This window comes from Acanthaster planci, linkage group LG21 (genome assembly GCF_054643075.1).
Source record: "Acanthaster planci isolate LZ-2023a linkage group LG21, COTS_SCS, whole genome shotgun sequence".
NCBI lineage: Eukaryota > Metazoa > Echinodermata > Asteroidea > Valvatida > Acanthasteridae > Acanthaster > Acanthaster planci.
In genome coordinates this window covers 5,447,272-5,475,095 of record NC_141797.1, presented here as the reverse complement: position 1 = coordinate 5,475,095, position 27,824 = coordinate 5,447,272, and the positions used below count along the sequence as shown (strand labels likewise).

The 27,824-nt window shown below is 39.5% G+C and overlaps 1 protein-coding gene across 2 annotated transcripts; it reads right to left on the bottom strand.

The window, feature by feature from the left end:
* Nucleotides 1-27,824, bottom strand: LOC110989414 (uncharacterized). 2 transcript variants are annotated; one of them, XM_087131332.1, is made up of 26 exons: nucleotides 27,709-27,824; nucleotides 23,256-23,360; nucleotides 22,397-22,474; nucleotides 21,712-21,825; nucleotides 21,284-21,409; nucleotides 20,872-20,991; nucleotides 16,459-16,866; nucleotides 15,705-15,836; nucleotides 15,084-15,449; nucleotides 13,663-13,773; nucleotides 13,140-13,250; nucleotides 12,275-12,691; nucleotides 11,293-11,400; nucleotides 11,062-11,175; nucleotides 9,783-10,154; nucleotides 9,415-9,513; nucleotides 8,865-9,230; nucleotides 8,247-8,372; nucleotides 7,602-7,718; nucleotides 7,279-7,399; nucleotides 6,601-6,672; nucleotides 5,933-6,004; nucleotides 5,433-5,504; nucleotides 5,092-5,163; nucleotides 4,585-4,677; nucleotides 1-4,454 (listed from the first exon to the last, which is right to left on the bottom strand). In XM_087131332.1, exons 3-26 carry the CDS (start codon nucleotides 22,470-22,472, stop codon nucleotides 3,221-3,223), a joined length of 5,019 nt encoding a protein of 1,672 aa, XP_086987458.1. In that variant the 5' UTR covers nucleotides 22,473-22,474; nucleotides 23,256-23,360; nucleotides 27,709-27,824; the 3' UTR covers nucleotides 1-3,220. The 2 variants fall into 2 exon arrangements, with proteins under 2 accessions (XP_086987458.1, XP_022109477.2); XM_022253785.2 differs by lacking the exon at nucleotides 27,709-27,824 and having other exon boundaries at nucleotides 23,256-23,392.

The following is a 27,824-nucleotide window of genomic DNA, read 5'->3' as shown; positions in this document are numbered from 1 at the left end:
AAATTAATTGAATTTCTCAGGAATATCAATTTTTTCATGTAATATGAATATATTGTCTGGACAGGCTTAATTAAAACACGGTTGCCTCTTTGTAAAAACCTTGATAAACGCTAGTTACAATAATTGTTTTCTAGTTTAGCTTTATGACAAGGATTAATCCTTATAGAAGTGGCAAAAGAGGATACTTCAACAAAAATAGTACTCGATAACCAACATTCGAACTAGAACAGGTGATATAAGTTATATTTAGACAATTTGGAGTTGTGTGACAACCAGCACCTGCTGGTTCAGATTTAAAGTAACCAAAGGAACACTCAGCGACAACAACTGTACCGTACAATAATCCTTTTTAAATGCAAAACATTTAAAGGTAGTAATGAGAAATATCGCAGTTGTATTGTAAACCAACACAGGAAACTTTCGATATTCAGTTCGGGAATGTTTGTGTAAAGATGGAGGTTGATTGACGGGGTATCGTCAGAATCACAGGTCGTACTCGGCAGGTCCTCAAAGGTGTGTGAGGTGGTGTACCTCTGCAGGGAACTCCTTTAACAATGATATGACATTATCACTCCACTTATGCTACTTTAATTTATATATCTCAACCGTGTGTCATTGATATATTAAAAGAGGAAACAGGAAACCTGGATATGCAACAGAGAGGCAATCAAACCAACTCTTGCATATTTACATAACAACCAACTCTTGCATATTTATGAAAAAAGTATCATGTGCAGCTTAGAAAGCGCTACAAATAATCACGATTTTGCATTTTCTTCATCACTTAACTCACCCAGTGCCAACTTCAGTTAATGCCAAAAATGAAGTGGTCAAGCACACCTAGACATGCCAGACTCAGAGCATGAGGTATGATGGTCAGAGTCTCATCATTCTGCGGGATATCACAGAAAGCCTACATACTTGTATTTCCTGAGAGGCTCCAAAACGCACTAAAATGTATCAAAAAGGTTGTAGTTCACGTTGTCAAAAATACAGAGCGCCTACGTTTTACGTCCATAATAAGCCATTTGCGAGTTAAATTCGAGTAAAATCTGGTACACCGAGATACCTGATTGCACATAAACGTAACACTTTGAATTCCCCAAACTAACGACGTCATTGCTATTTCTCTTGATACCTGGCATGATATGGGGAAAGAGGGACCCCCTTAGGTGATGCACAAGCTGTATACCCTGAGGCTATTGTACTTACTGTACCCCCCTCAGAAATCTGAAAGGAATTCCAAAGATTCCATCAACACAAAAGAAGACACAATGTAGGGGTCCTCCTTTCCCACATATCTTGCATCATGTGTTTCTCGTGATTCGATACCGTGCACGATGTGGGGTCGATAGGTACCCCCCACGTCTAATTCCTATACACACTCTAGATTATTGTTACCTAACACATCCCCCCCAAGTCTTTAAAGAATTCCTGAGATTCCGATCAAATAATGACCAACACAAATGCGGGGCCGGGGGATCTCTCCGCCCCATATCTCGCATCATATGCATGATTCGGGACAAGCTTTTGTATAGCGACCACCATCTCTGGAATGGACTATTCCTTCTGTGCCCTTCTTACCCATCATATCAAGCAAGATATGGGACGGAGACCACCCTCCCCCTTTGTGTCTAGAGAAAGTGAAGCCTAACTTGAATTATTCGCAAGCAAGCTCCAAACTCTCAAACAGCACTGCCTTAACCATGAGCATATTAAACCCCGGGGAATGGGTGTACATCTCTCTTTTTTTTTTTTTTTTTTTTTTTTAGGTTTGCTCCTCTTTCTCACGATACTGACCACTGTTGTATTCAGCATCATTAAGAGTGTTAAAATTTTCCAACACTTTTTGCCTTGTGTTGGTAACATGAATCTACACATTGGCGCAATTTTATGACATGTTTTAAATACCCTGTATCTGCTGGTCATTACATTCGTTCTATTACCAGTATAGTAGATCGATACATCAAAGCAACTAGCATTAATTTTAAACGTTGAGTAGTTTTGTCAAATAATACAGTATTGTGGTAGCAACCAAAACAAGGGCCAAGCCCCAATATGAAAATTTAAAGTTTGACTCAACTGTATCAGCCTGGAACGGCTGCCAAAATTCCAAGAAACTAAGCACAGCGTAACATTACATACAGTAAAACTGAAATACCCAATAAACATTGGTTACAAAATGATAGAACGTCAATCAAGCTTCACTAATTGCTGACCTGTAGCGGTATGACTGGAGAAAAAAAAAAGAATGTCACACCTGCCAGTCATTCAGTCCTATGTCCTGATGTAAACCTATCCCACACCAAAGTAAAGAATTCCTCTACCAACCCACTGTTGGGTGCGTTCGAGTAGCTTCCACGTGTAAACCAGGACATAAAATGGACCGTGTGTCAAACAAACGAGACCAAGATGAGATGAAACCTGAATCAGTTGAGACTACCCGACTGCACCGGTGAGTGTTTTAAATTCAACAAAGGAGAGAATCGTCAGGGTGCATATGCAAAGAGTCAGATCCTGACAGCTGGCCACATCCTCGCCTCCAGTTGCGTGATGAAGAGCCAGCAAAGGCATGCACTATATTTTCCCACCGGTGCATGGTAAACGACGTCTGAGACGCCCAAGGTCAAAATGCTTCCAATACATTCGGCGTTCAGTAGGGACAATAGAAATATGTACGGTGCTTGGGCCAAACGGCCTAGTTAATCTAACACAGGATAAACCTGTGTGGAGGAAGATTGCATTTTCAACTGTTGTATATCAAAAGGTACATTGTATAACAATACCAAAGACTTGCAAAACTCTTGCGTTTATTAATTTCGTTACTGCTGGAAATATTAAAATTTTACAGGTAGCTTTGGGGAAATCCCCTTTGTCACAGTGCTGTGAGAAGCAAACAAAATTCGTTATATTTGATCCGCTTAGACTGTTGTATTGCGAAGTATTGACACCATTGCAATCTAACTGAATTTAAACCCACATCGTGACAAGGTACCAGTCCACTGCCTCTACAAAAAAAAACTTGTCTCTGTTAATGAGGCGTTGGGGGATGCGTACAGAACTACTGCAAAACAGGATCCCGTCATAAAAACAGGGAACCATACCAGGGATGTCGGCCTTTATTGTTAGAGGAAGTACTGACGTTAAGCAATATATAATTTTAATCTCGCAGCGATAGTGTTGAAAAGGATTCTTCCATTATCTTCATATCGGTACGAAATCATAAACGTGTGTTACTCTCGGGACAGGGATTTGCGCAGGCGCAAGTCCTCATGTCATCCTTGGGTCTCGAGCTTAGTTCGCTGAGCCGAGTAGTGTTTACGGAACTTTGGCTGCTTTTAGTTGAGTGACGGGCCGAGATCACGCTGAAGAGTGTATACAGGTATGGATTGATCGATGAGTTGATGGGGAGGATGAAGACAACAGTCCAGGCGTACATGTGAGGCTGAATAGTAACGGCACCAGTCTGTGAAAGAAGACCCATGATGATAACAGGCATCCAACAACAGAAATCAGTCCCCACGATGACAGCCATTCGGAGCGCCATGTTCATCTCTTCTCTATTGGATTGATGAAGATTCGAGCCTCGGATCCGTATGCCCTTCACTCGTTGATAGGATTGCCTGACCTTTATGAAGATGACAAGATAGCACAGGGCAACGATGAGGAAACACAGCAAATTAACTCCCAGAAAGAGAACGATGGAGTAGACCCAAGCCGGCCTGTGGTCCTGCGCGACAGGAATCCTGAAACTTTGACTACCTAAAGGGTTGCCGACGTCACCTTCCTCCAGCTTGTAGCTAGCAGGTTTAGTGATAAGAGGAAGACCAATACAGACATCCGACAGACCATAAACGTCTGACTTTACGTCTGAGCCAACTAAGATGGTAGGAAGGCTACTGAGAATGAACGCCCCAAGCCAAATTATTACAGCAGCTACTCGAGCAGTTGGCTTGGCAAGTCGAATGCCCCCATGAGGGAAAACGATACATAAGAACCGATCTACACTGATGAGTGTTATGAAGAACACACTTGCTTCGCTGGATAAGACTGAAATGATGCCTGCAATCTTACACGCTACACTTGGCCTCCAATTTGAAGCAATTGTATAATACCATTCCCCGAAGGTTACATCTGCTGAGGCAATTATTACCATGTAGACCCCCATGAGAAAGTCAGACACGGCCAAGTTCAGGATGAGAAAATTGTGCACATACTTGGTACCCTGGCCGATGTTTGTCTTCACCGATGTCGAACACCGCCAAACAACTACTCCCAAATTACCGACCAGGGCGCTCAGGCCAAGAAACCACATGGAGACACGAAGGAATGTGTTCTGCATTAGACTTCCACAGTTAAAGAGAGGCGATTGCTGTTCAGTGGTAAAACAGTTAGCTGGGTCGAACGACTCCAGTTTGTTGAATTCGCAGCATATGTGATAGTCATCGAGATATCTGTATAGACGCACAAATTGAACACAAACGATCCATTAATAAAAACAAGTGGTATAAAGTAGTAAGTTACAAGTGGTAAGTAGTATCGAATTTCCATAGTATTCAATGCAAAAAGTATCACAAGTCTTACAATGTGTGAAGCTTAGTAAGATCCTGGACAGCTTGAGGGTGAATGTCAATCGGCAAATCCTGCTCATCTAAGTAACTTCCGCGAATCAACACCCTAGAAAAAAGGAAGGTATTCATGCGGACATTGCAACCACTGTAGGTTTGAGCACTGATTGAAGATCTCATTTAAGAAGAAAACATGCAAACGGCAACTGATGCAACAGGGACGAACTCACTTATTTACTGCAATACTATGACAATGAGCTTAACGCATTCTTATGTTTCGAAGAAAATGTGGAAATCATTTTAAAATTCGATTGACATATCCATAAAGCTAATTACGGACGTAGCCACAGTGTCTCAAAATGCACGACTAACACGTGCTATAAGTTAAAATGAGAGTATAAAATGCCTGCCAAGGATTACAAGCATGGGAGGAGATGTTGGAGCAAGTGTACTATTTGTATCCAGTAAAAGACCAAAAGAAACAATGGCGGTCGTATGAACACTCACAATAGGTTGTACTCACAATGTACGGAGCTCCTTTAGTCCACTGAATGCTGATTCTTCAATATTTGTCACCGGAACATTGGATATGACACTGCAATAGTAAGGAAAGCCCAATTTTATTTCATTTCATGCGATGTATCACATGCAAAATGTAGGTGACCTTTAAAGTGCAGTGGGGCAAAAGTTAAATAAAATCGAAGGACAAATCTGGGACGTTAATTTTTTCTGCTTTGATTTATTAACATTCTGGGGGCGTTGCCTATCCATTGTTCAGTTACACAGCGTCTGTTTTCAAAGGACACATCTGTAATTTCTCTAGGTTGAAAGAAAACGTGGTCATTGATATGCTCAAGCACTTACAGTCCTTGCAACATTTCCAGCTCTTTGAAGGCATCCTTTTGTAATGTAGTGAAGTTGTTCTGTGAAATATTCCTGACAATTAGAAGAACAAAGTCCAGTCAAAAACGGCGAGCAGGCAGCAAATGACATCCTACTGATGCACACATACATATCGCAGTATGTTATTAACTAGTGTCAGACCGTATTAAAGGCTTCAAATTGAGTATGTCTCTGAAACTAATAATACACAAATTGAAATGCTTTGACATATATCACAAACTGTATTCGGTAATTTAACTTAATCGTGCTTCAAATAAATTCGTAAACATGTTCACAGGCTCCCTGTTAAATAATGTTATCCAATAAATACTCTACGGATGCCTAGTTTGATACAGGTAATTTGGTTTCTATCATTGAATGATAAGATTTTCTAAACATCAGATAAACATAATAATTGTGTATTTTGCAGAATATCTAACCAGGGATACAAAAGTGATCAACATTTTGCACTTGAAACTTACAGCCAAAGAAGTTTCTCTAAACCATCAAATGACAGCGGTGGGATGTTTTGTATCTGATTGTTCGTGAGGTACCTGTGATGACAAGAAATATTAATTGTCGAAAATTGATACGACTTAAGCAGCAGCTTTATGTATGTGGATCTCATGGGTATTGTTAGATGCTTTGTTGTCATTGTTTCATTGCTCATGTTGCAGTAGCAGTAACGACGTCCATTGTCATTGAATAATTTTGTTGCTTTTTGTTTACTTTGTTTCACGGTTACAAGTTACAGAATCAATCCTTATTCATTTTGCACAGCAAAGAAAACCAAAAAGTAGTGCTCTCAGATATTTGCTGGGTCTTATGTAAAATACATTAATATCCGATGACATGAGCTTAACAATGGAATATGAAAAGACTTAATCGTCACAACACATTACATCATATTTCTTCATCCGTTGTTACCTTGACGAATGAGACCAGTGAAATAACACCAATGATAACGTGCTTTTTGTGTAAACAATGTTACTTTTCATATTTCACTACATTACACCATTAAAATTTATTATGATATTCTATGGCTCAAAGATGGAAATATGTGTATTTTATTACTCATTTCTTCGTTGCTTCTTTGAGGTTTCTTTAAGGTGCCTTCAATCACGAAATAGAAAAAAAATTCCAAACTTACAATGCTTGAAGCTTAAAGAACCGTTTAAAATGGCCTGGTTCCAGGATGCTGACGGATCCTCTAGTTAGCTCCCTTGGATAAATATGAAAAACATATATTGGTGTAAATCTTGCGGTTCACCCAAGTATTCGACATTAAAAATAGCGTTGATAGAGCTCCACTTTCATCCAACTAATATCCTTTTATATAACGGGTTAGCATCTCCCCAACGCAAAGAAAAACAACATCTTGAAAATATCCATTTTGTGGAAGAATAATAAGGATCCTACAGAGTCCTTGCCCGGGAACAAAGAGGCCACTTATCAGTGGATTCAGCAATGAATACTTTCTCTACCCTTTGCCAAAAAAGTTCAGTCTGCCCCATAAAATAGTTGATTCCCTTCCTGTTTGATGATTTGCGGGTATTTCGTGATTTTCTTTTAGTTTGAGAAATTTCAATTTACTTTAGATTTAGCTTAATTCAATAAAGAGTGGGCAGCAATTTAACCTCCTTTTAGAAATAGGATACACTTGTGGGTTCAAGTTATGTTCTCCTGGATATTATTTATATTGTTATTTGATAGTGAGAAAGTGTATTTATTTTTACCAAAGTCTAATGCACCTGTTTCCTGTGATGTAGAATTTTTTCCCAGAGCCTTGTTTCTGGAGGAAATTGGACATACTTTATATAGTACTTACAACACATCGGTAGTAGCTGCCATATTATCAAGAGTGTCTCTTGTCCATCCCGACTGACAACTGACATAGAGGGCGTCACCCTTGTAATAGCATCTACACTCACTTGGGCATCGGTTCAAATCTGCAACAGATAACTGAAACATGACTCCATTTCCAGCTTCACCCAAGACTCGCGGTATTTTCAGGGTTCATTTGGAACAAACATTTGTGCTAATTCATTCGAGGTCTATAGATTTAAGTCGCCTCTGTGATTGGGATATTGTTTACACTGAACGAAACTTTAACAGTACATGACGGGCAGCTGGCTCTGTTATGAAACTTACCACAGTTGATCTCGTCATCGCCTAGCAAGCAGTGGGCAGTGCCATCGCAAACCTCCTCCCACAAAATACACTCTCTGCTTCTACTGCACTGGAAAAACTCAGGACAGCTAACTGTGTCTTGTAAAATAATTTGACAGAAACGAAATGATTGGCTATTTTCGGAAACCATGAAACAGCAAATTTGGTTTGAACATCTTTGAGACGTTTGATTCATATAGTATATAAATTAACTCTGTTGGCTGTAAACAAAAATTAGTCATTTTGACTAATAAAAGTTATTCCAAATCTGTGTCTTAACTGACCAATTTAAATTAGTCAGACAGGCCAGTGACTAACCTTTATTCGTCAAAGACAAGTCAAATATTAGTCAAATTTGACCAAGTTCAGTCACAGTTGACTATTATTAGTCCTATCTTGGTATAATAAGTCGTCTATACCCGATATACCTATAGTAGTCATTTTTATCACAGAATGAATACTTTGTTTTCAGTGTTAGCTTACCTTTTCTCAATGCATGGAATTGTTCAAAATTCCATATCATTTTATGAAATGCTCAAACATTCAAAATTAGGGATATCTAATGTCTTTCACCTCACACTGCGGTTGCACGGCAACATTGACTGTATCCATCCTGGATATACTTACAACATTGTTGTTCATCGAATCCGTAGGGACAGTCCTTGAAACCATTACATACGGCATCGGGTGCAATACATAAGGTTGAATTCTCACACTGGAGGTCGAGCTCACCTGAACACTCACTCAGCGATACTGAATAAACCAAACATATGTCTGAAATGTTGATTTTTGTTTCATTTATAATCAAGTGGTTTCGGTTAGTCGTAAAGACCAGGAAATGAAAGGGCAACATGCGAGGAACGGATCCAGAACCATTTGGGGGATTTGAGAGTGTTTCACCTTTTATGGCCTTGTTATTTATTAGTTTTTATTGCTCTTTCTTTCGGGGGCATGGCGCCCGTTAGCCCCTCCCCCACCAGATCGACCATTGTACATTCTCAACATTATTGCAAGATTCATACAAATTCCAAGGATTCCAAGGATGCTTCTCAGATTTTAGAAATCGTTGTTGGAGAATGAGGAAATGAAAAGACACAATGATAAAGTTTCGACTATTCGTATCCTTTAATCAACCAGGAAATTTGAAATCAGATTTTGGGGTTTGGTTTGAGGATTTTGCTCTAAAGCCTCCAAGATATGAATTTGACGGAACACAGAATATATTGACATGCCCGAGGTACTTACACTTTTCAAATGCCACGACCTCCATTTGGAATCCCTTCTTCGTAATGGACGCATCCGTTTTTAATGTGACATTGATTGCAGGAAGCACTGACAATACCGTTGTAATACTCGTTGTTCCGGTAAGACGCAATTTGATACCCGATTCGTGTGCAATATCTCCGAGCTCCAAGCCTGGCCCTGCTATCATTACGTAGTCATACGAATTTTCAGTCTCGAAATCCAAGATGCTGATGATAATGAATTGACTAGACGTTTGAAACTCCCAGTGGCACAACAGATCGTCGGGATATTCTTGAGGATAATTTGGAGATGTGAGAGTGTAGGGAAGGTCCTCCTCCAGGTAGATATTCCTCTCACCACAGACATCTGATACCGACGGTTTTCAGTGTAAAAACATCGAAAAATACAGCCAATTGTACGATTTTTTCAACATAAAGAAGGACAGCATTGATTATTTCTATTCTTCATACGATTGATTTCTCTTCTGTATCAATGAAAATAGCATTCTGAAACAGGTACCCGAGTAAGTATGAAAATTTTACCCCCTTACCAAGTCCACATAGGTACGATATCTCATAGCTACTAGCAGTTTCCATGACACACATCGTATCAGGTGCCCCGCACCTTGTCTGACCATCCTGGCACATCGCTGAAATCAAAGAACACATAACAAATAACTCTGGTCATACAATTTCCAAAATACATGAAGTATGGACCTAGGGAGGAGAGCTAACCAGCAGGATCATAATTTTGTCATCAGTTTTTATAAAGTTATACTTTTTGTTAATTGCAGTCACTGGTTGGAAAATGAAATTTAAAGGCACGTCTCACTCAGTGGACGTACGTGTAAGACATTACTTTCCTCACTGTTGACCGCACATATCGCGCATGATATAAAAAACAAAAACTATCAAGTACCTGAATCTGTGTATGCAATTCGAATGGAGAATCCTTTGTCAGTTGATAAACCACCTGAACGAAATTTTATCCACAGATGTCTGTCTCTTGAGGCCACCAAAGCTAAGGGCAGGCCTTGGTCCTTCAGATCAGGCCCGATTGTGGAATCCATGTTGGTCGCGTCAGTACCCCAGCCAAAATTCAGTTCAGCCGACCCAAGCTGCAACGTCTCTATTGTCGCCAAGGCCTGCGTTCCTTCTGGTGCTATTACCGTCCAAGAGCACTCGACGTTCCTAGAGGGCGGCAGTGGGTAGGATGGAGAAGTCAGGTTGTAGAACTGTTCCGATTCAGCTGTTTGCTTTGAAAGGTCAATCAGGTATCGTCCACAAGGACCTGATGACAAAACACGGGAACAAAGGGTGAATGTGTATATTGAGTTAGTTCCTTTGTCACAGTAAAGCAATTATACACTTGCTTTACTATTATGCACAAACATATATTAATTATTAATTTAATACGAGGATGGACCTGCGCCGGGGTACGGCCACTCGAAAAAACTTAAGAGCCTTTTAAATCGAAAGAAAAAAGGGGCTTTAATCTTTTCCATTTCTCTTCTTTCAGACAGTGTGGAAACTGCCCCAAAATGTAGCAAAACACTCCAGAATGCCAGAACGGTTACATAAATTTGCTTGCCAAACATAACCATGACCACCCCCCCCCAAAAAAAATGATTCTGGATCCATCCTCTATTAGTTTATCTTTCCTGGGATACATTTATCGTTGGGATACATTTACCGGGCTGTTTAAATTTGATAAAAAGTCAGTAGCTTGAATTGAGCATAAATTTAAATGTAGTAAGATTAATTGGCCTTGCCACATCTATTTCTACTGTTCACACGTGACGTTGGGTCATATGAGACCCTGAATGGAAAAAAAATAATTCATATTCAGACCTGGGAACCAGACTATCGGGCGGGAGTTTATAAAACGGGTGTATGCATGTGGCAGACGTATACGCCAGGACCGTACAAACATAAGTTGGTCCCAAGCTTTTTAGGTACCAAACAGTATTCCCCTACGGAAACTCTGACTCCAAATAACAGTTAAAAAATTAAGAAAAAAACTGCCCTGTTTTCTGCTTGTACAGAGCAGATTGTCCCACACCAACAACTGTGCAGGTGAAATTCAAACCACGACATGAAATGGAGTAGTTTTACTTAGAATACTATTTTGCAAGGTTCCGTCTATCATTCCATAGCTCACCATATTAGTATTCAGTAAAAGAAAAAAGGATACCTACCGCACACTTCTTCGTCTGATCCGTCTGCGCAGTCCGACACTGTGTCACATAGGCTTGTCTCATGAACGCATCTACTTTCAGAAAGACAAAGGAATTCGTCGCCGGAGCAAATACCTACGCGACAAATAGAAATACGCACGGATGATATGTCAGTCTTGCCCTTTAACGGCCTGTTTGCTCAAAATTTGTACTTTCTCAGTTCAATTCTGGACCCTTACGTTAAATACTTACTGCATCCTATTTCGTCGCTGTAGTCGGGACAATCGATGTAACCATCACAAACGTGAGATCGGCTTATACATTCCCCTGACGCGCATGCGTGTCCAGTGTCTTCACATTCTGGAATCATACAGTAAAATTTTCAGTTTAAGAGTTTTTGATGGAAGGGGCAGATTAGTGGTTTTTTTCTAATCACACTACTGATTTATATCTAAGACCTTTTGAGGGTCAGAAATTACCCTTTCCAGGTTTAAAAGATGGTCTTTATTAGCCAAAATTACCTAGAAATGGACCATTACCCCCCAAAAGACCAGGCCACCGGGAAAGCAAATTCTGAATCCATGTGTGGGTGCTTTTCAAGGTATATCAGATAGAAGAAACTTGAGTTCATCCCACTATATGAAGAGGATAATAAATGCGTTTAAGACCAGCTCGCAAGAATGGAAGCGGCTAATGCCCCGAGCCGCAGGCGGTGGCATTTTCCACGTTCGTTCACCTGAGCTGCTCTGAAACGTTAGTTTAAGACCGGTCAAGTACATATTTATTCCCATTCGTAGATATCCTTTTAGTTAGAGTCCAAAGAAGTCTTTCTAATGATACATTTCCAACGATTTTGTTCTATGTATTGACTTTCATTTTCCCGAGCACCCTCGTTCGTTTTATGGTATATTCCTTCTGCAAATTGTATAGAAGAATATGTATACATTGACTTGGCGAGCGCGGGGTGTTCTCCGGGCTACGTCGTACGATCCCTCTTGACCAATAGGAATGGACGAAACAGTCTCGTATCTGGGTGCAACGGGTTTTTTACGCAGCAAGCATTATCACTTCTCGGGATGCATCATCAAATGTTAATACGCGGTCAAGTTACACGGTGTTGAATAGGGAAACTGTCTGGGGTATTTATGAAAAGATGTTAATACGCGTTTAAGCTGTCTGATGTTATGAATCTTTAATAACTATAATCATAAAATCTTTCCAAAAGTTAAAATACCTGTTTTCCTTATCTGTACAATTTCCAAATGAATTATCTCGGAATCCAAGGCTTGTAACTGATCATTTGGAGGAGCTCCGAATTTATACTTGATCCACATCAAGCTTCCAACTGACGTCACAGCTTCTCTATAAGATATGAAGTCTGAACGGGAAAAGTCGACGTTTATGACCGTCGTAGACTCGTTCGAGATGTCATGACCTTCACCCATAGCGAGGTACAAATTCGGATACACGAGATGGCTCTGTGGGATACGGCGCAGTAAAACGGTTACCCGGTGATCTGCTAATGCAGTGATGAGAAATAGACAGTCCCCCGCGTGGCCGCTGTACTCAGGAAAGATGCTGTAAAGTTGGTAAGATATAACATGTCGCTCTCCATCCGAGAGATCTATCCCTGGAGTGTCCACACAATGGCCTAGTAGAATAATCGATATTTTATATATATTTGATATATTTGCTTTACATTAAGTTCTGCTTGAGCAAAAATGTTTTTGCTTAAGAAAACAAGAATTTTCAAGGCACCTGACACGCAGTAATGCACGTAATCAAACTGATTGACTTTGTTCACATCATTGGTTTTGAAAATCGGTTTTAAAACATAATTTATATTATATAATCATCAATTTGAAATTATTAACTAGCATAAATGACATTTATTTGTACTGAAGTTTTGCTTTTTGTAGTTTTCCTGTTGAGTTTTGGGTAATATAAAGTAAGCTTTTCTTTAAATGTAATATGCCAACTTGTCGAAAGGAACCCCATTGATAGTTAATGTCATTAATATTAATTTAAAGAGTTCAACCAATCTACACTTCAACCATACGGCGCTTTTCGCCCACTCATCCAAATCAATGTGTTCCTACCACAAAGGTATTCGTCCATCATATCTTGGCACTGCGCAAGTCCATCGCAAAGCAGACTTTCGTCCAGGCATCTGTTGCCATCACAGGTAAAGACACTGTCTTCACACCCATCTGTTTTACAAAGGAAGCAACAAAACTCCTCAGGACATCGAGATTTCGATTCAAAACAGAAAGAAACGTCCTCTTTTCCAAATGCCTGTTATAAAACAGCAATAATATAGGTATCAGAGAAGCCTACTTGATGAACTAATACAGATTACATCAAACTTGCCTCAAAATTGATTATTACACCTACAGTAACATTATACGTTACCTGGCATCTCTGCTAACAAAGCTAATTTACGGTAATAATTCCTTAATGAGATTTGATTACCAGTCATTTTAAGTGGTAGGCCCTGCGGTCTCTGTGGTACGGTGCATTAACGCTACAGCCGTCATATCATAATCTGTCAAAACAACCCGTCACTGAAAAATCACCCCAGAACCATTGACCAAACGGAGTCTCGTGACTGTAATTACTTACTGCATCCTCTCTCGTCACTCAAAGAGGGGCATTGTGGGATGCCGTCACATCGCTGATTCGGCGGGAGACACACTTCAGAACCATAGCAAGCAAACTCATCTGGCCCACATTCTGTATGTAAATGCAAAGTTTTGATTATGCCGTGTATTTCTGAGTCGTTAAGAGGCAATAAGTTGTCCATATTCGCCAGTCGTAAGTCAAACTTGTAACGGCTTTTACGAACTGGTGCATTCAGGTTCACACACATCGGTTACATTCAGATAGTCAATCTTTGTGGTTCTGTCGTTTTCATTTACAGTCAACAGACATTTCAACAAATGGTGGTTAACTTAACTTCAGATGAAATATACAGATTGTTTGAGTATGTCTTTCCCATAAATACTACAGTATGGAAACGTCCACAGTCAAGATAAGAAATTAAACAAAGCAATAAGAGAAAAGATCATTATCATAAAATTTCAAAATGTGATTTAAGGAAATACACTGCTGCAATATTTTTAATCAGTATTAACATTTACTGTATAATCAAAGTTCGCTCAAGTGATATTTGTTTTACCATCTGAAGGTTAGCGATATTGCCCCCAAATTGTAAATCACTATTTGCCTTTGTGTATTTTTGATCGGTAATTTGTAAATTTGGAGTATAGGAAACAGTACAATCTAATTATTTTTCTAGGTATTTTCCATTTCAGTCCCATGTGCATCTTATCTTTATGAACTTTTCTTTTTTTTTTAATTTGCCAAATTTACGCGTAAACTGTACTCTCCGGCTCGATGTATCTCCTGTATTAAAGCTCAAAGTACAATGATCATGACTGCCCAAACTTCCCCTTCTAGTCACCCAGTGCGAAATTTATTGACGGTTATGCACTTTTTAATTGAATGAATTTAGTTCTAAATCGAAAACATGACAAGCGAATTTGGAGGTTCCATCGTGTATAAAAAGAGTTTTTTTAAATTATTTGACTGTGACGATGGCAAAAAATAGAAAATGCACTTTGACATACAAATACGAATCAGGAAACATTATGCCAAAGATAACCAACGGCTTTCCCTGTTTGGAAACATGGAAATAAAGTGTGTTCTTCCTCCCTTAATTGTTATGCATATTTTCTTCTGTTTTCAAGAAATTTCATGGACAATAGAAAATCATGAATAATATTCCAAAGAAACGAATTTTAACGGAAGTATGATGAAATTATGGTTGTTTTAAATGGACTTCTTGAGCAACCTCTTCCCAAAGCTCTGACAAATTTGTATAAACGAAAGGAGTATTCGAATGACTGCTCAAACAACAAATTAGAATGGCACTCTCAATTGATGGTCGAATGCAAATACAAAGACGCATTTAACTGAAACCGAATTTGAATAGGAGTTGGATTAAACTAAATGATGCTAATAAAACTGAGCGGGAAACTTACCTGTCTCGATGAATGTTCTCAGCGTGAAGGACATTATGCTTGGTATTGTGAACGGAACTGGAGCCATGCTCACTACGATCCATAGTGACACTCCAGCAGTTGGTGAATACGATGAAGGCACATTCCATTTCGAACTGGTAAGCGTCAGAAACGTCGCTGACAGATCAACAGTGTCATTTTCGCTCACAGTCCCAAACATCAAGGTTGTGCCATCAGCAGGACGTCCTGTCGTCTTGATTTCAACTCGAGACTGAGGTGGTGTAGCTACAAAGAACAAGCAGCTCTTACCAAACGGCGAAGCACTGACTTCAAAGTCCCTCCTTTCCTCAGAATTCAAAGATTGATGTTGCTGATAGCTGCATATATCTGTGACGATGTTGAATTGAAAAAACGATATTTAGTTTCTAAAAGCGATATATAAGTAAAAAGTATACGCTAATGAAGTATGTCATTTGTACATAGATTTTGTATATGTTTTAACGAAATGCTGCCTTCCAGTAACGAAGGATACGCAAGAAAATTTAATCTTACGAAGAATACTTGCGTAATTTAAGATGAATTTTACTGGGCCATCTTTTCTAACACAGATTGTCTTCACGGGGTTTCTTGCATCAGCCTTACCCATATAGTTACACTGGCTTTCATCCCAGTAGTCTGGACAGTCAAACTTGCCATCACACAACGCATAACTGGTAATGCAAACAGTTACCTCCAACTTATTTCCACAAGTGATAAATTCATCGGGACAAATTCCTGCAAAGGGGGGATAAAGTACGAACATATTGATTATTGTGGGCATTCATTACCCGAACTTTCAGCTATTCCATTCCACCACAGGTGGGGTTCTAGAGTCCATTATTTTGAGGGCAAGACCCTTTGCACGTGACGTCCCCTTTTAACTTTTGCTATTGCTCTTTCAATTTGAAATTAAAAAAAGCTAGTGTCTATCGCGCATAATGCAAAATGATTACAGACTAGTCATTTAAAATTAACTTTAAAAAATGAATACAAAATTGCGATTCCTTAGTTTTGGGGAGGGGGCTATACGAAAGTTTGAGGACTGTGCACATCAAATTTACAAAATTACATCCCCGAACTTACTAACAATTAATTTTATGTGGATTCCGGGTCTATGGTTTTGTAAAAATGGAATGCAGCTATATGTAATGAGCAATAGAATTTAAACTTTCCATGATAGAATGTAATTGACGTTTAGAAAATTGGACAAAAGATTTATGAACTACATGTATGTACAAAAGGTATCAATAATTGCAAGACTGTACCACAATAGCTTCAGAAGTAAAATTCTCAGAAAATCTCAGATATTCTCTTAGCATTTATACCCTACTTTGAAATTAGGGTAGGAGTTACATACTTTCATCCCGCTGGTAGATATCCATTGCAACATAAGGCTCAGAGGGTCCATATGCACCAAATGAGCCGTATGTGAAGGGTAGGAACTGGCTAGAGCTCACTGTTATCCAAGCAGTCGATGTTTGATTTCCAATGAAGACTTTTTCATTATAAGAGGGAGAGTCAGTGATGAAAATCGTACTCTGGACCACTGTTGGGTCCCGGCCCAGTCCAGCCGACACACGAAACTTCCAATTTGGTTGTAAATCCAACGTGAGGATTTCAAAAAACACGTAGGCGTTCACCTCGCTCACAATTGACCACGAACACACGTAAAATCCACTGGGGTGTAGAAAATGTGCGGAGGTGAATTCAAAGAATGTTTCCTCTTGAGGCCGTATTACATATTCGTTCCCACCGCATACAGAATCTACAAATTCAAAAGAAAACAAAAATTTAAAAACGCTACCTTTTGACGCGAACGTTCACGCATCCATAGAAAATGCCTGCTTCGTGCATAGACCGTTCTAATGTATTTATCCGCAACGAGCTTTCGGAGTTTCGGCTAGATCTGTTTTCTGAGCGTCTCCGTGTACTTATAATAGGGTAAAGTCCTAAATCTTGCCTCATGTGGCCAACATCCTGAACCTGCGATAGACCTGGGCTTGAGAATGGATTACGCTGTGGGTTTAACCATAGTGTATTTTTCTTATTCGGAGTAAATCCATAAAACGGCCAGTGTTGGCCATGGTTTCTGACAGGATATTGAGTAAATTTTGCCCGATTAATTTGGTCGATATTTTCGCTCCATCCATTCAATTCCAAGGAGTATTTGGTAAGGTTGAAGTATTTTATCTCAGTTTATATATACAGCACTAAGGGTAAAGAATACAGAATAATTAAAAGGAATAATAAGCATGCAAATAAGCATTTGTTGCGATATAGTTTACTGCACGCGCACCTAGATACCATAAAACAAGCTATAGCTCTTGCCTATATGTCAGGGCAATGGCGGCGGATCTTCATGTCTTTAACTGGTTGAGGAGTTGGGCCTTGGCAACCTAATTGACTTTTCGTCGGTGAGAATCGCAAAACATGTTTTCGAATATTTCATTTTGAAAGAATTAACGTACACTCTAAAAACGTCCGGGTCAGATTGACCCAGAATTGGGTCCCATTCGGCATGACTGTTTTCCAGGTCAAATTATAACACAGGAGGGTCAAATAGGCCTATGACCCGAAAGCAGGTCATATTTTGACCCATAAAGGGTCACGCCGAATGGGACCCAATTCTGGGTCAATCTGAACCGGAAGTTTTAGAGTGTACGTGATGCATTCATGTCTGTCTAACAGTCGACAGGTTTTGCACTACTCAGCGAGCGTTCACGGCGCGTGTAATATGTAATGCCTGTATAAACCCAGCGCACGTAACACACGATACACGTGAAGCATGTTTGGTCGAACTTTATTTCGTATAGGTATTCCCCGATCAATTTCGGCAAAAGAGCAGCCAATTTAATTGTTGTGCATTCGAACTACAGCCATTTTTCCACTCCAGTTTTACTGCGTTTTAACTTCCGAAGTCAGGCTTCCACTTAGTTTTGAGCCATTCGGTTTCCTTTAGCAGTGTGTTAAATTTAGGATTTGTTTTGGTGGAACACAATATTCATTTAATTTAGCGACGACAAGGGCGTGCAAAATCGACATTTAATCTATATGGTTAATAAAGATATCTTTATATCTACAAAGATATCTCTATTTCTATTAGATTTTTTTGTCTCTTTCGAATAACCAATAGAGATACTTGTATCTCTAAGAGAGGGGTACTTGTATCTCTATTAAAGGTGGTGTACACTATTGGTTTTTTGTTGTAATTTCACAAGGTTGGCTAATTACAGTGTAAAATATTCACTGCAACTTACATTACACTCACTTGTTTCATGTTTGAGTCAACTGCTTTGTGAAATATCGAGAAAAATAGCGCAGCATTTTCAACGCTTAATTGGAAGGTCTTGCAGTTTATATTGCGTAAAATCTATGGCTTATTGGGCGTTCGCAGTACAAGTGAACATCGTCCGCGGGGTCAGGGTTAGCCCCACTAGAGTGGCACGGACTCTCACTCCCGATCCATCCTTAGCCACACATCCGAATACGCAATTTCGTGTCGGCGTACTGAACATATTCGGCGCACCCATTTATTTCCCCCGTGATTTCACTCAAGTTATTCACCTATTTTCCAGTCTTTTTGCCTTTATCCATTCAATCTAACGGGCTTGCTCTCACAGTTGCCATCCTTAAAATAAGATCGAGACATATGTAATACACGGACTGAGCGATAAGATACTACATGTACTAATGGGCGCTTCTAAAACTTTGGCAGCAGATTAGATGTCTTGACATGGAACAGCCATTGAGAAGATTAGGGGTCAAGTGACGTTATGTTCAACGACCTTATTTTAAAGATGGCGACTGTGAGAGCGAGCCCGTTAGATTGAATGGATAAAGGCAACAAGACTGGAAAATACCTAAATAACTTGAGTGAAATCATTCAATAAAAGGTTTTTAGAAAGCGGAAAGGTTAGGGATCATGTCTGTGTGCAAAAGATAATGATAAATGGGTGCGCTGAAAATGTTCAGTACGCCGACACAAAATTGCGTAGACGGGTATGTGGCTAAGGATGGATCGGGAGTGAGAGTCCGTGCCACACTAGTGGGGCTATGTCAGGGTGGGGAACAAGCATGACAGGTTCTCGTTCCCTTTAGAAAGGAGCAGTTTTCAACAGCTAGGAGTAATCAGTGAATTAACTTAGAGTAATATGCGACTCCTTGACAATGTAGCATTGTGGATTCGTGGAGAAATTTCCCCCAGGAATTAAAACGCGAACACGGCAGTCGAAACGCGTCCGTGACATCGAAACGAGTAGGCCTATAATGATAATACACATGCGCGCCCGATCGTGCGCATAATGGCACTGTCATGTCAGTTCAGACGCGTCAATGAATGTGTAAAACTCCATAGTTGGGTTATTAAAAATTAGTTATTAATTAAAAAGTAAGTATATGTCTTAAAACAACGGAGGATTAACTTGTGGAATCGTACTTTTTGTTGACGAAAATCATCATGCTCGGAAACAGCCACCATATTCGATCATACCATTATTATCTAGGAGTGATCTTGAATTCGCAAAAGCTTTCATTGAATGAAATCCAACTTGACATTGATCTAATTTATTTTCAACTTTACGTTTAACACTTGGGTTTCTATTATTCAGTTCACAGTGCTTTTGGTGAAAGAATGTCGGTATATTTTTAGCTGCTTTTAGGTTTATTAATTCATTAATGGAAAATTCCCACAACATCTTCAAACACAACATAAGAAAACTGACCCCTGTTAAAGAATGTGACATGCGAAGTGAAATTAACTCTATTACGACGGTCGGCCGACCATCGTAAAAACAGAGAACAAACTTTTTGTTTTCTTAAAACTACATCATTCTGGGTGAAAATGTTTAAGAGACTGGTTGAGAATGTCATCAACTTTCTTTCAAGTAAGATATTTCAGGATTATACGGTAAATATCTTTTTCACGAATACATGTTAACTTTGCAAACTTTTGCAATAGAGATATCTCTATTTTGGGAATAAATGTTTGCACTCCTTAAAAGCTGGTTCGGTTAAAGATTTAGCTGATTTCCTTATTTTTGATTCCGCAGAAAGCCAATCCATTTCGTAAACATGCAGATTCAAATTGAAGTAAGATTAAGAAATGTCAAAAACAAACCTAAGAGCTATGAATAACCTGAAATGGAAAACGTTTGTCGGTCAAATATTTTATTTTCTTACTGTCTATTTCCCTTTGATTTTTGACCTATTCGTCGTCGTTTTCCTTGTTTATGTCATAAACTGATAAATTCCTATATTTTATTGGTTGTGTTACCTCTATTATAAGGATTCTTTTTGGTTTTTATTTACCTTGTTTTCTAATTTTAACCTATAGGGTGTTTTCGTTTTCCTCAACCATCCATCTGTTGGTGTGCCACACACCCTAGCGTTATACCACTGCATGCACTTCAATAGAGTGACAGCGTTACCGTTCTGAATGGCCGCTTCATGAAGAAGATCTTGAAGACCTTGAAGATTTCAAAAGTGTTTTCTTTTTTGTTATTGCTGATAATTCCCCGATATGTATTTTTAAAATGTAACTCCGTTCAAGAGTTCAGCAAAGCACGCCATCAGGTGTCAACGTTCAAGCTTTATGGGAATACCGTGTTAGTAAAACGGCCGCTCGTTCTGCAATTACGGGGCGTTTTACACTGAACGTTCCAATTAACTGTTTCGCACCAAGAGATGTTCCCTTGTGTTGAACCTGATAAGAAAGAAATAGCTGGCTAAAACCAATAAAGTGAAAGCTATCAAGAATGAGGCAAGGGCTTACTACAGAAAGACTCATCAAATCCAGGGCAGTTGTGTATACCATCACATAACTCCGTGTAGTCTCTGCATGAGTTGTCCCATCGGCAATAAAACTCGTCTGCTCTGCAGACGTAATCTGGTCCTGAAATAAAATACATGTAAAATATAAATAGTTGGCAATTGTCAACTACACGTCAAAAGTGACGGGTGAAATAAAGTAATCAAACTGTTAATGTTGTTACATTCCTTTCTGATGTTATTTCCAGGTAAAAAAACGGATACAATGATCTGAAGAGTAAGAATAATAATGGAAATATCGATTGAAATAGTTCATATTTTGTAGGCATGTTACAATCGATGTTGGAAAATCCTGACATATAAATATCAACGGATTCTTGAAAACCATTTTCAGAAGTTACATCGAGACCAATTACCGCATCCAAGCTCGTCAGAGGCCCCCGGGCATTCCACAGTATCAGAGCACCTGGCTTCATAAGATATACGAAGCTCGTTCAAGGAATATCTGCATTTGAATGAGCCTGGGATGAAGTTTGGTGAGGCTAAAAGGAAACAGAATCCAACAAGATGATTAATTCAGGATTATGTGTTAATCCGCGTGCAGTATGAGGGAATAGGAGATACAGTTGGGAGACTTTCGTCAAAGGGAGTAAATAAACACAGTGGCTGACTTTGCTTGAGAAGCATTGTCCTGCAGATGGGAATGGCTGAAAGGGGATCTACGGATTCATTTCAATTAAATCAATAATTCCTGTGAAACAAGACATGAATGCAGAAATTCAACAGCTGTCATGATGGTGCAGCATTGTTTGAAGCCTCTACTGCGCCTTCATACCACACTTACAGCACAACCTTTCATCAATTTCATTCGAACAGTCGGGTACACCATCGCAGATCATTTCCGGATGGAGACACCAGCCGTCCCCGCAAGCAAATGCCCCAGGTTCTGTACAAGGAACTGCAATGAATTAATTGAAGCAAAATGAGTTACTTTTATGCACAATGCTTGGATAAAAAAGAAAGCTTTGACTTTCATCTTCCCACCACTGATGGAAAACGGGCAGTAGAATCATACCCGTTTCTTCAAGCTAAGTATGAAATATATTCTAATTAGGCCTACGATGCCATCTTGTGGACGCCATTTTGTCGACATAATGTTGATAAAAGAATGACTTTCAGTAAACCGCAGTTGGAAAGTACCACCCAAAAATAGTCTTTTGATGGGAATATTCTGACGTTATAATTAGAACTGAACCGGGAGAGGGCCATTCTTTTTAACATTACTCCGTAAACTATACAATAAGACAATTATGTAATATACAACGCATGCTACAGACATAACACTACACAAAAGCTGGTTGTCAAGTGTATTGGCGCATTTGCAAAGGTGAAACAGTTGGTCTCAGTTATGAATTAATTACTCAAGGGTAAAGCGTCAGGTAAAGGTTTTGTTTATAACGCTCTGCCCTTGAATGACAATTTCATGACTCAAACCAATGTTAATAAAGTCAGCCCAATCAACTTCATACCGATAAATCCCTTGCTAATAGAAAAGAACAAGGCGAAACAGGCAAAGACATGGAGCACAGCAGTCACCACAACCATTTCTGAAAAAAAGCAACGGATAATTTTCGTAACAAAAAACACCTTCAGATATTCAAGAAACTTTACAGTAATTTTAACTGTGGTTTGTTCAGAGACTCTCGAAGTCATTGGAAGCAAGATATGAGACGGAGAGAACCCCCCCCCCCGCTTTTTGTTGGTTATTGTTTAACTGGAGTCTCAGGAATTCAGTTTAGACATCTGGGGGTGGTATTAGTTGACAATAATGTTGAGTATGGGAAGGGGTTAGACGTGTAGGGGGTGCCACTCGGTCTCATTTCTTTTTGTGCAAAACTCAAAGTAACTAACTTATAGTCTAATTTACAAATAACAACGCATATAAAAGATTAACATACAAAACGTCGACATAACAAATTACGTGTAAGCAAAAACTATCGTTAAAATTTTGAGTACAAAATGAAGGAAACGATTGCAGCAGCACTTTATGTAAACGTGACTTTTGAGGAGAGTTTAATCAAACAATCGTTTACCCCAATAAAATGAGGGAAAAGACTTTGCAGTTCAACTGCAGTTTTTAAGGGCGGTTAGAATGAGCTTTTCTTTAAAATCGTCTTCGATATTAAAAACACTTATTCCTTTGTTAAATTTTTTTTAGAGGGGGCGTGTTTAAGTATTACAGGTGTGCGTATTCATTAGCTACCTGTTTGGAATTCGAATATCGTACATGATAGTACAACAGGAGGTCGCATAAGTATCACAGTCTACTGGTGATCATTGTAATGACAAAAGAAGAACACTGGATTCACTATAAATCTACTATCATACTTGCGTTTTGGAGACACACCTCAACGGCAGGTGCACAGGCTGAGATTTCCGAGTCAAATTCTGAGGTTGATATCACGTCCACTTCTCTTAAATTTCAGCGCACGCCTAAACTTTGACAGAGATTTGATAAACGTGGAGACTGCTAGATTTCAATAAATAAGGTCAAGCATGGGCTTACACTATTTATCTTCTTGTTTTGTAAATTATGCTGGTAGGGAAGCTGGTAATAAAATTCCTACCCACAGAAAATTAAAAAAACAAGAATTGAAGCTCGACACTGTAACCTTCACCTAAGGAGCAAACATGAATCATCATTTAAGGAGCACATGAATCGTCATGTAAAATCATAATTAATGTCAGGTCAACAGATTGATTGCCAAGCCTGTTTCGATTCCCTTCGGGTAGGGGATGTAATAATGCTGGTCCCATTCAGATACTGCGCAAGTGTGCGTCATTCTGTTTCCACATAATTCACTTCCAAGAAAGCATCCCCGTGCTTTGAAATTCAGTGGTTGGGCAATCACTAGTTCACTCCTAAATTCTGATTTACGTGCATATGCACATAAATTGCAAGTGAGGCAACGAGGTTGACATTTATGGCCTATTGACAATGTACAGGGGCACAAATTTCAAGGTGTTTTACTTTCAATTTTCTCTTAGCTTATGCACTTTTTAAATTTCTGTCTTCGGAAAACCCTTTAAACATTATTGCTATTGCTTTTTGGTGTGAGAGAAATTTTGGAGAGCAAAATGAAAAACTTCGTTCGATCGAAGCGCATGAGGACGAAAGATTCCCTTCTTTCTGTGAGCTATAAAATAAATTGAGCGATACGATAAGATAGCATCCACCCTTCTCGGTCGACGACGCGACTGGCAAAACAAGCCTAAACCAGTCTGAAAGAAGTCCGCAATACACCTGCGTTCAGCCCATGATTCAGTAGGGTACCAATGGTGCATGGCCTCCTGAAGCTCACGCACCCTGGCTTATGTATACTTGTAGGGTATTTCCTTTGTTATCGTGTACAAAACTCCCACACAAGACGGGAAAAAATTCAAATCACTGCCATTTCAACCAAATTCAGTTTCCTGGGTTGAAATTTCGACCGTATTTCCCTTAAATCAAACACTTCAATTTTCGACACATGAATGGCACTTGAAAATTCCTCCATTTGAGTAAAATGGAGGAATCTTTTTAAGTGAAATTCTTGCGGGGTACCACTTTAGTACCCCACAATGATCAAAACCGGCCTTGTGGAGTACCTTCCATTGTTCTGGTACCCCACAAGGTACCATGTACAAGCGCAAAACTACTGAATTGGACATTGTCAGAAAGGAGTCCGGCTAATTCCTTTGGACCTCTTGTGCTCCGGACGAGTGTTTGTTTAACTTCATGCAATGTAAAATCCTTTCAGACCAGAAAATAATAGCTGTAATAATTTTGGAGGGTTTTGCGAAAACCAAAGTGAACAATATATATTGCAGCCGCTGAAATAACGTTGAAATTTTGCATTTTCAAAGGGCCACTCAAGCTCGTTGTCTCACTTGTCATTCATGTGCATGCGCACACAAATTAGAATTGATTAGTAAACTGGTCTACTGAGTGCCTGCTGCTGGTAGTGCGGTGACAAAGGTACATGTAAAGCACGGGTGACTCAAATATATTGAAGTCAGGATTGTGGCAGGTAACAACTTAAAGTCAGGCGTAGTTGTCAGGCGTAGTTGTAGCTGTAGATTGATCAACACAAACAAACAAACAAACGGAGACGCTTAACACATCTGCCAGTAATTAATATGACAAGTTCGAAAGGTCTATACGGACTAATAATTCACTGCAAGTCCATTCATCGTTTATAAAATTCAGTTCTTCAAGAAAGGATTAATATGGCCGAAGTACCAGCACAAAGATTGACATTACATAAAATAGAAGGTACGTGATCTCAATTAACGTTGTTTCATTCAAGAGGTCGTGTATCACGTCGCAGGGAATCACTACCTTAAAAAAAAAATAAGTTATAGAGTTTGGTTGTCCATGCATTTATGACAACATAATTGAAAAAATTTCACCAAGAACATTTTCAATAAAACGGAATGAGAAACACAACACATGGAAGACTCATTTATTACACCGAATTTTATCCACGAGAGGAACGTCAATCTCCGCACGAATGTCTTTCGTTTTCAAGCACTGCGTAAATCAGTGGTGCGTGCCCTTACGAATGTCTTCTTTTGTTTTTAAGCACTGTGTAAATCAGTGGTGCGTGTCCTTCACGGCTTCTATCACGTTCTCTGGATCCTTGAAGAGGTCAATCAGTCTCTTGAGTCCGGGTCTTTAAAAATCCGGTTTTATATGTGGGCCCCAATTGTTTTCCGTTTTTACTCGCATAATAATGACCCCACATGGAAATTTTTGCTCTACAGGAGGAAGTATACACATGAGACATATTAGCAGTTCCCTCAGTTGGCCAAACCAACAATCTTTTATTTCCAATTCCTAAGTACTTTATCCTACCCATATACGGTTAAATTACAAGACAGTGTCATAATACGTATGATGCCATGCATAAAACAATTTTTTTTTCAAAACTTGACCCGACTGCAATTTTTTTATATTTTAAGTCCTGGCAGTGCATGCGCGTGAGGAAAACAAAGGTCAAAGAACTAAGCCCTGAAACATATTACATGTAAAAAAAAAAACCTCCACAGGTCTAGCGAATAGTGATTCGAGCCGCTATGTCCAAACAATACAAGCAGCTAACAAGATAAATTACACAAGGCACTCTGTGTGCAATCACAACCCATCACACTCATACAAAGATAACCTAACTAGATCTCCTGGGAGATTTCCTGGTTGGCAGGAGACACAAACCCTGGCCCTACCTGTGGAATTTGGAAAGGAGTAACGGAGGGCATTTCACAAGAATGTGCCCTACCCCACCTCCACCTATGCAAGTACATGTATTTAAAGTAGACCCTTGAAACAGGTCAAAAGGCACGGAGAGAGGCGTTATTTTGGGGGGACTACTGAAATAAGTTCCTTATGCATGAACTTGCTCCTGCCCCCTATTTTCTACAGCTGAACGATCCGTTAAGGGATGCAAGTAATGAAGGCAACCTGCTTAGAGTTTGTGGGAGGATAGAGGAGGGCATCTGGATTCAATACTTTGGCAAGCCCATTGCGCAGATTTTCGAAGAAAATTCATTGCGAGACGTGGATAAGCACAGACCGTATAACCAATGCAATGAGTGTTGGGTTTGAGTCACATTGTGAGAATGGATAACGGCACGTGCGTTACCAAGTTTCCCACAAATTTTATGATCAAACTTGTTCAGAACGAACACACCATTTTTGCCCACACCAGATTTTAGCCAAATAAATTTCATAGGAAAGAGGGAGAGGAGAACTGAATAGGATTGATGCTGGCATTTTCATGTGAAACGTGGCTCCAAGCCCTTTTTGTGTTATTGTCCAAAAGGAATGATTGTTCACCCGTCCATGGCCGTGTGTGAATAAATAAAATACATTGGAAGTATGGAACCTGTAGCTTTAGAATTAAGGTGCTGTTATGATTTTGGTGTAAAACATGCACAATTTTCCAAAAAATTTCAAAAGAAATGTTGTAGCATTTTTTATGCGTTCTGTATGACCTCTGATATCCCACGTACCACCTGTACCTCAAGTGAATAGAAAAAGACAGGAACTACGGCCTTGGCAGTAACATACGGGGTGCCAGTAGATGGGTTCACGGACAAACCAAATTTATATGCGTGTATTATTTTATACATAATATGGAGGAAGTTTAAACTTTATTAGGCCGAATATACAAGTTTGCTGCTGACGGTGTCCAACCATCTAATGACTATACCGGAGAGGAAAATGCCATTAAAAGTACTGAACATGGAATTTATGGCCGCTAAGACACTCCTAAAGCCATCAGCACCTTTTTAAGCATGTATTGGAACTGATGTGTGGTTTAAGGGGGAAACCGCCAGTATACACAAGCAGAATGTACCCACTGGGCAGCCGCATTTTCAAATAGTCAGATAAGGAACGAACTTGACATTGTTTGGAAACGACGTTTCTATACAAATGCAATGTCACCGGATTGCCCTGCTGGTCACTTTCTTAAGATCTGATTCTTACATTCATTATAGATTGGTCGCTTCCTTTGAACCCGTTCGTTTATCCCTTATTTATGCCAACCATAAGCTCTTTTTGTTTTCTACTGGCAATTCCTACACCCGAGGAAAAAATCCAAAGAAAGTCAAGACAAAGGCCGAACAAGAAAAGAAAGCCTCTAGCTCAGTCAAAGCAATGGGGCCTGCTATGTGGCAGTTTTCCCAATACTTCTAAGGTGACAGCACGACTGCAGTCAGAGTTGTGTATATGTCTACGACAACCTCCTCTGAGCTCGAGGACCATGAAATTCTGGAAAGGAGTTGGCCAGCCATTTACCTTGTGACAGAATACAACTGCTGATACATACAGGTACCGACTGTGGAAGAGGCCAAGCCCTTTATTTATAGATGTGCTGTGAATGCCGCCATATTTCCTCTGGGAGCAGGCTAAGA

Excerpts from the sequence above, each read along its gene's own strand:
- LOC110989414 (XM_087131332.1), bottom strand. The coding sequence starts at position 22,472 with ATGGTTGTGGTGACTGCTGTGCTCCATGTCTTTGCCTGTTTCGCCTTG. Across the intron at positions 21,826-22,396 it reads TATTAGCAAGGGATTTATCG|TTCCTTGTACAGAACCTGGG; the intron begins GTATGAAGTTGA and ends AATTCATTGCAG. Across the intron at positions 6,673-7,278 it reads GCAGCTACTACCGATGTGTT|GGAGCTAACTAGAGGATCCG; the intron begins GTAAGTACTATA and ends TATTTATCCAAG.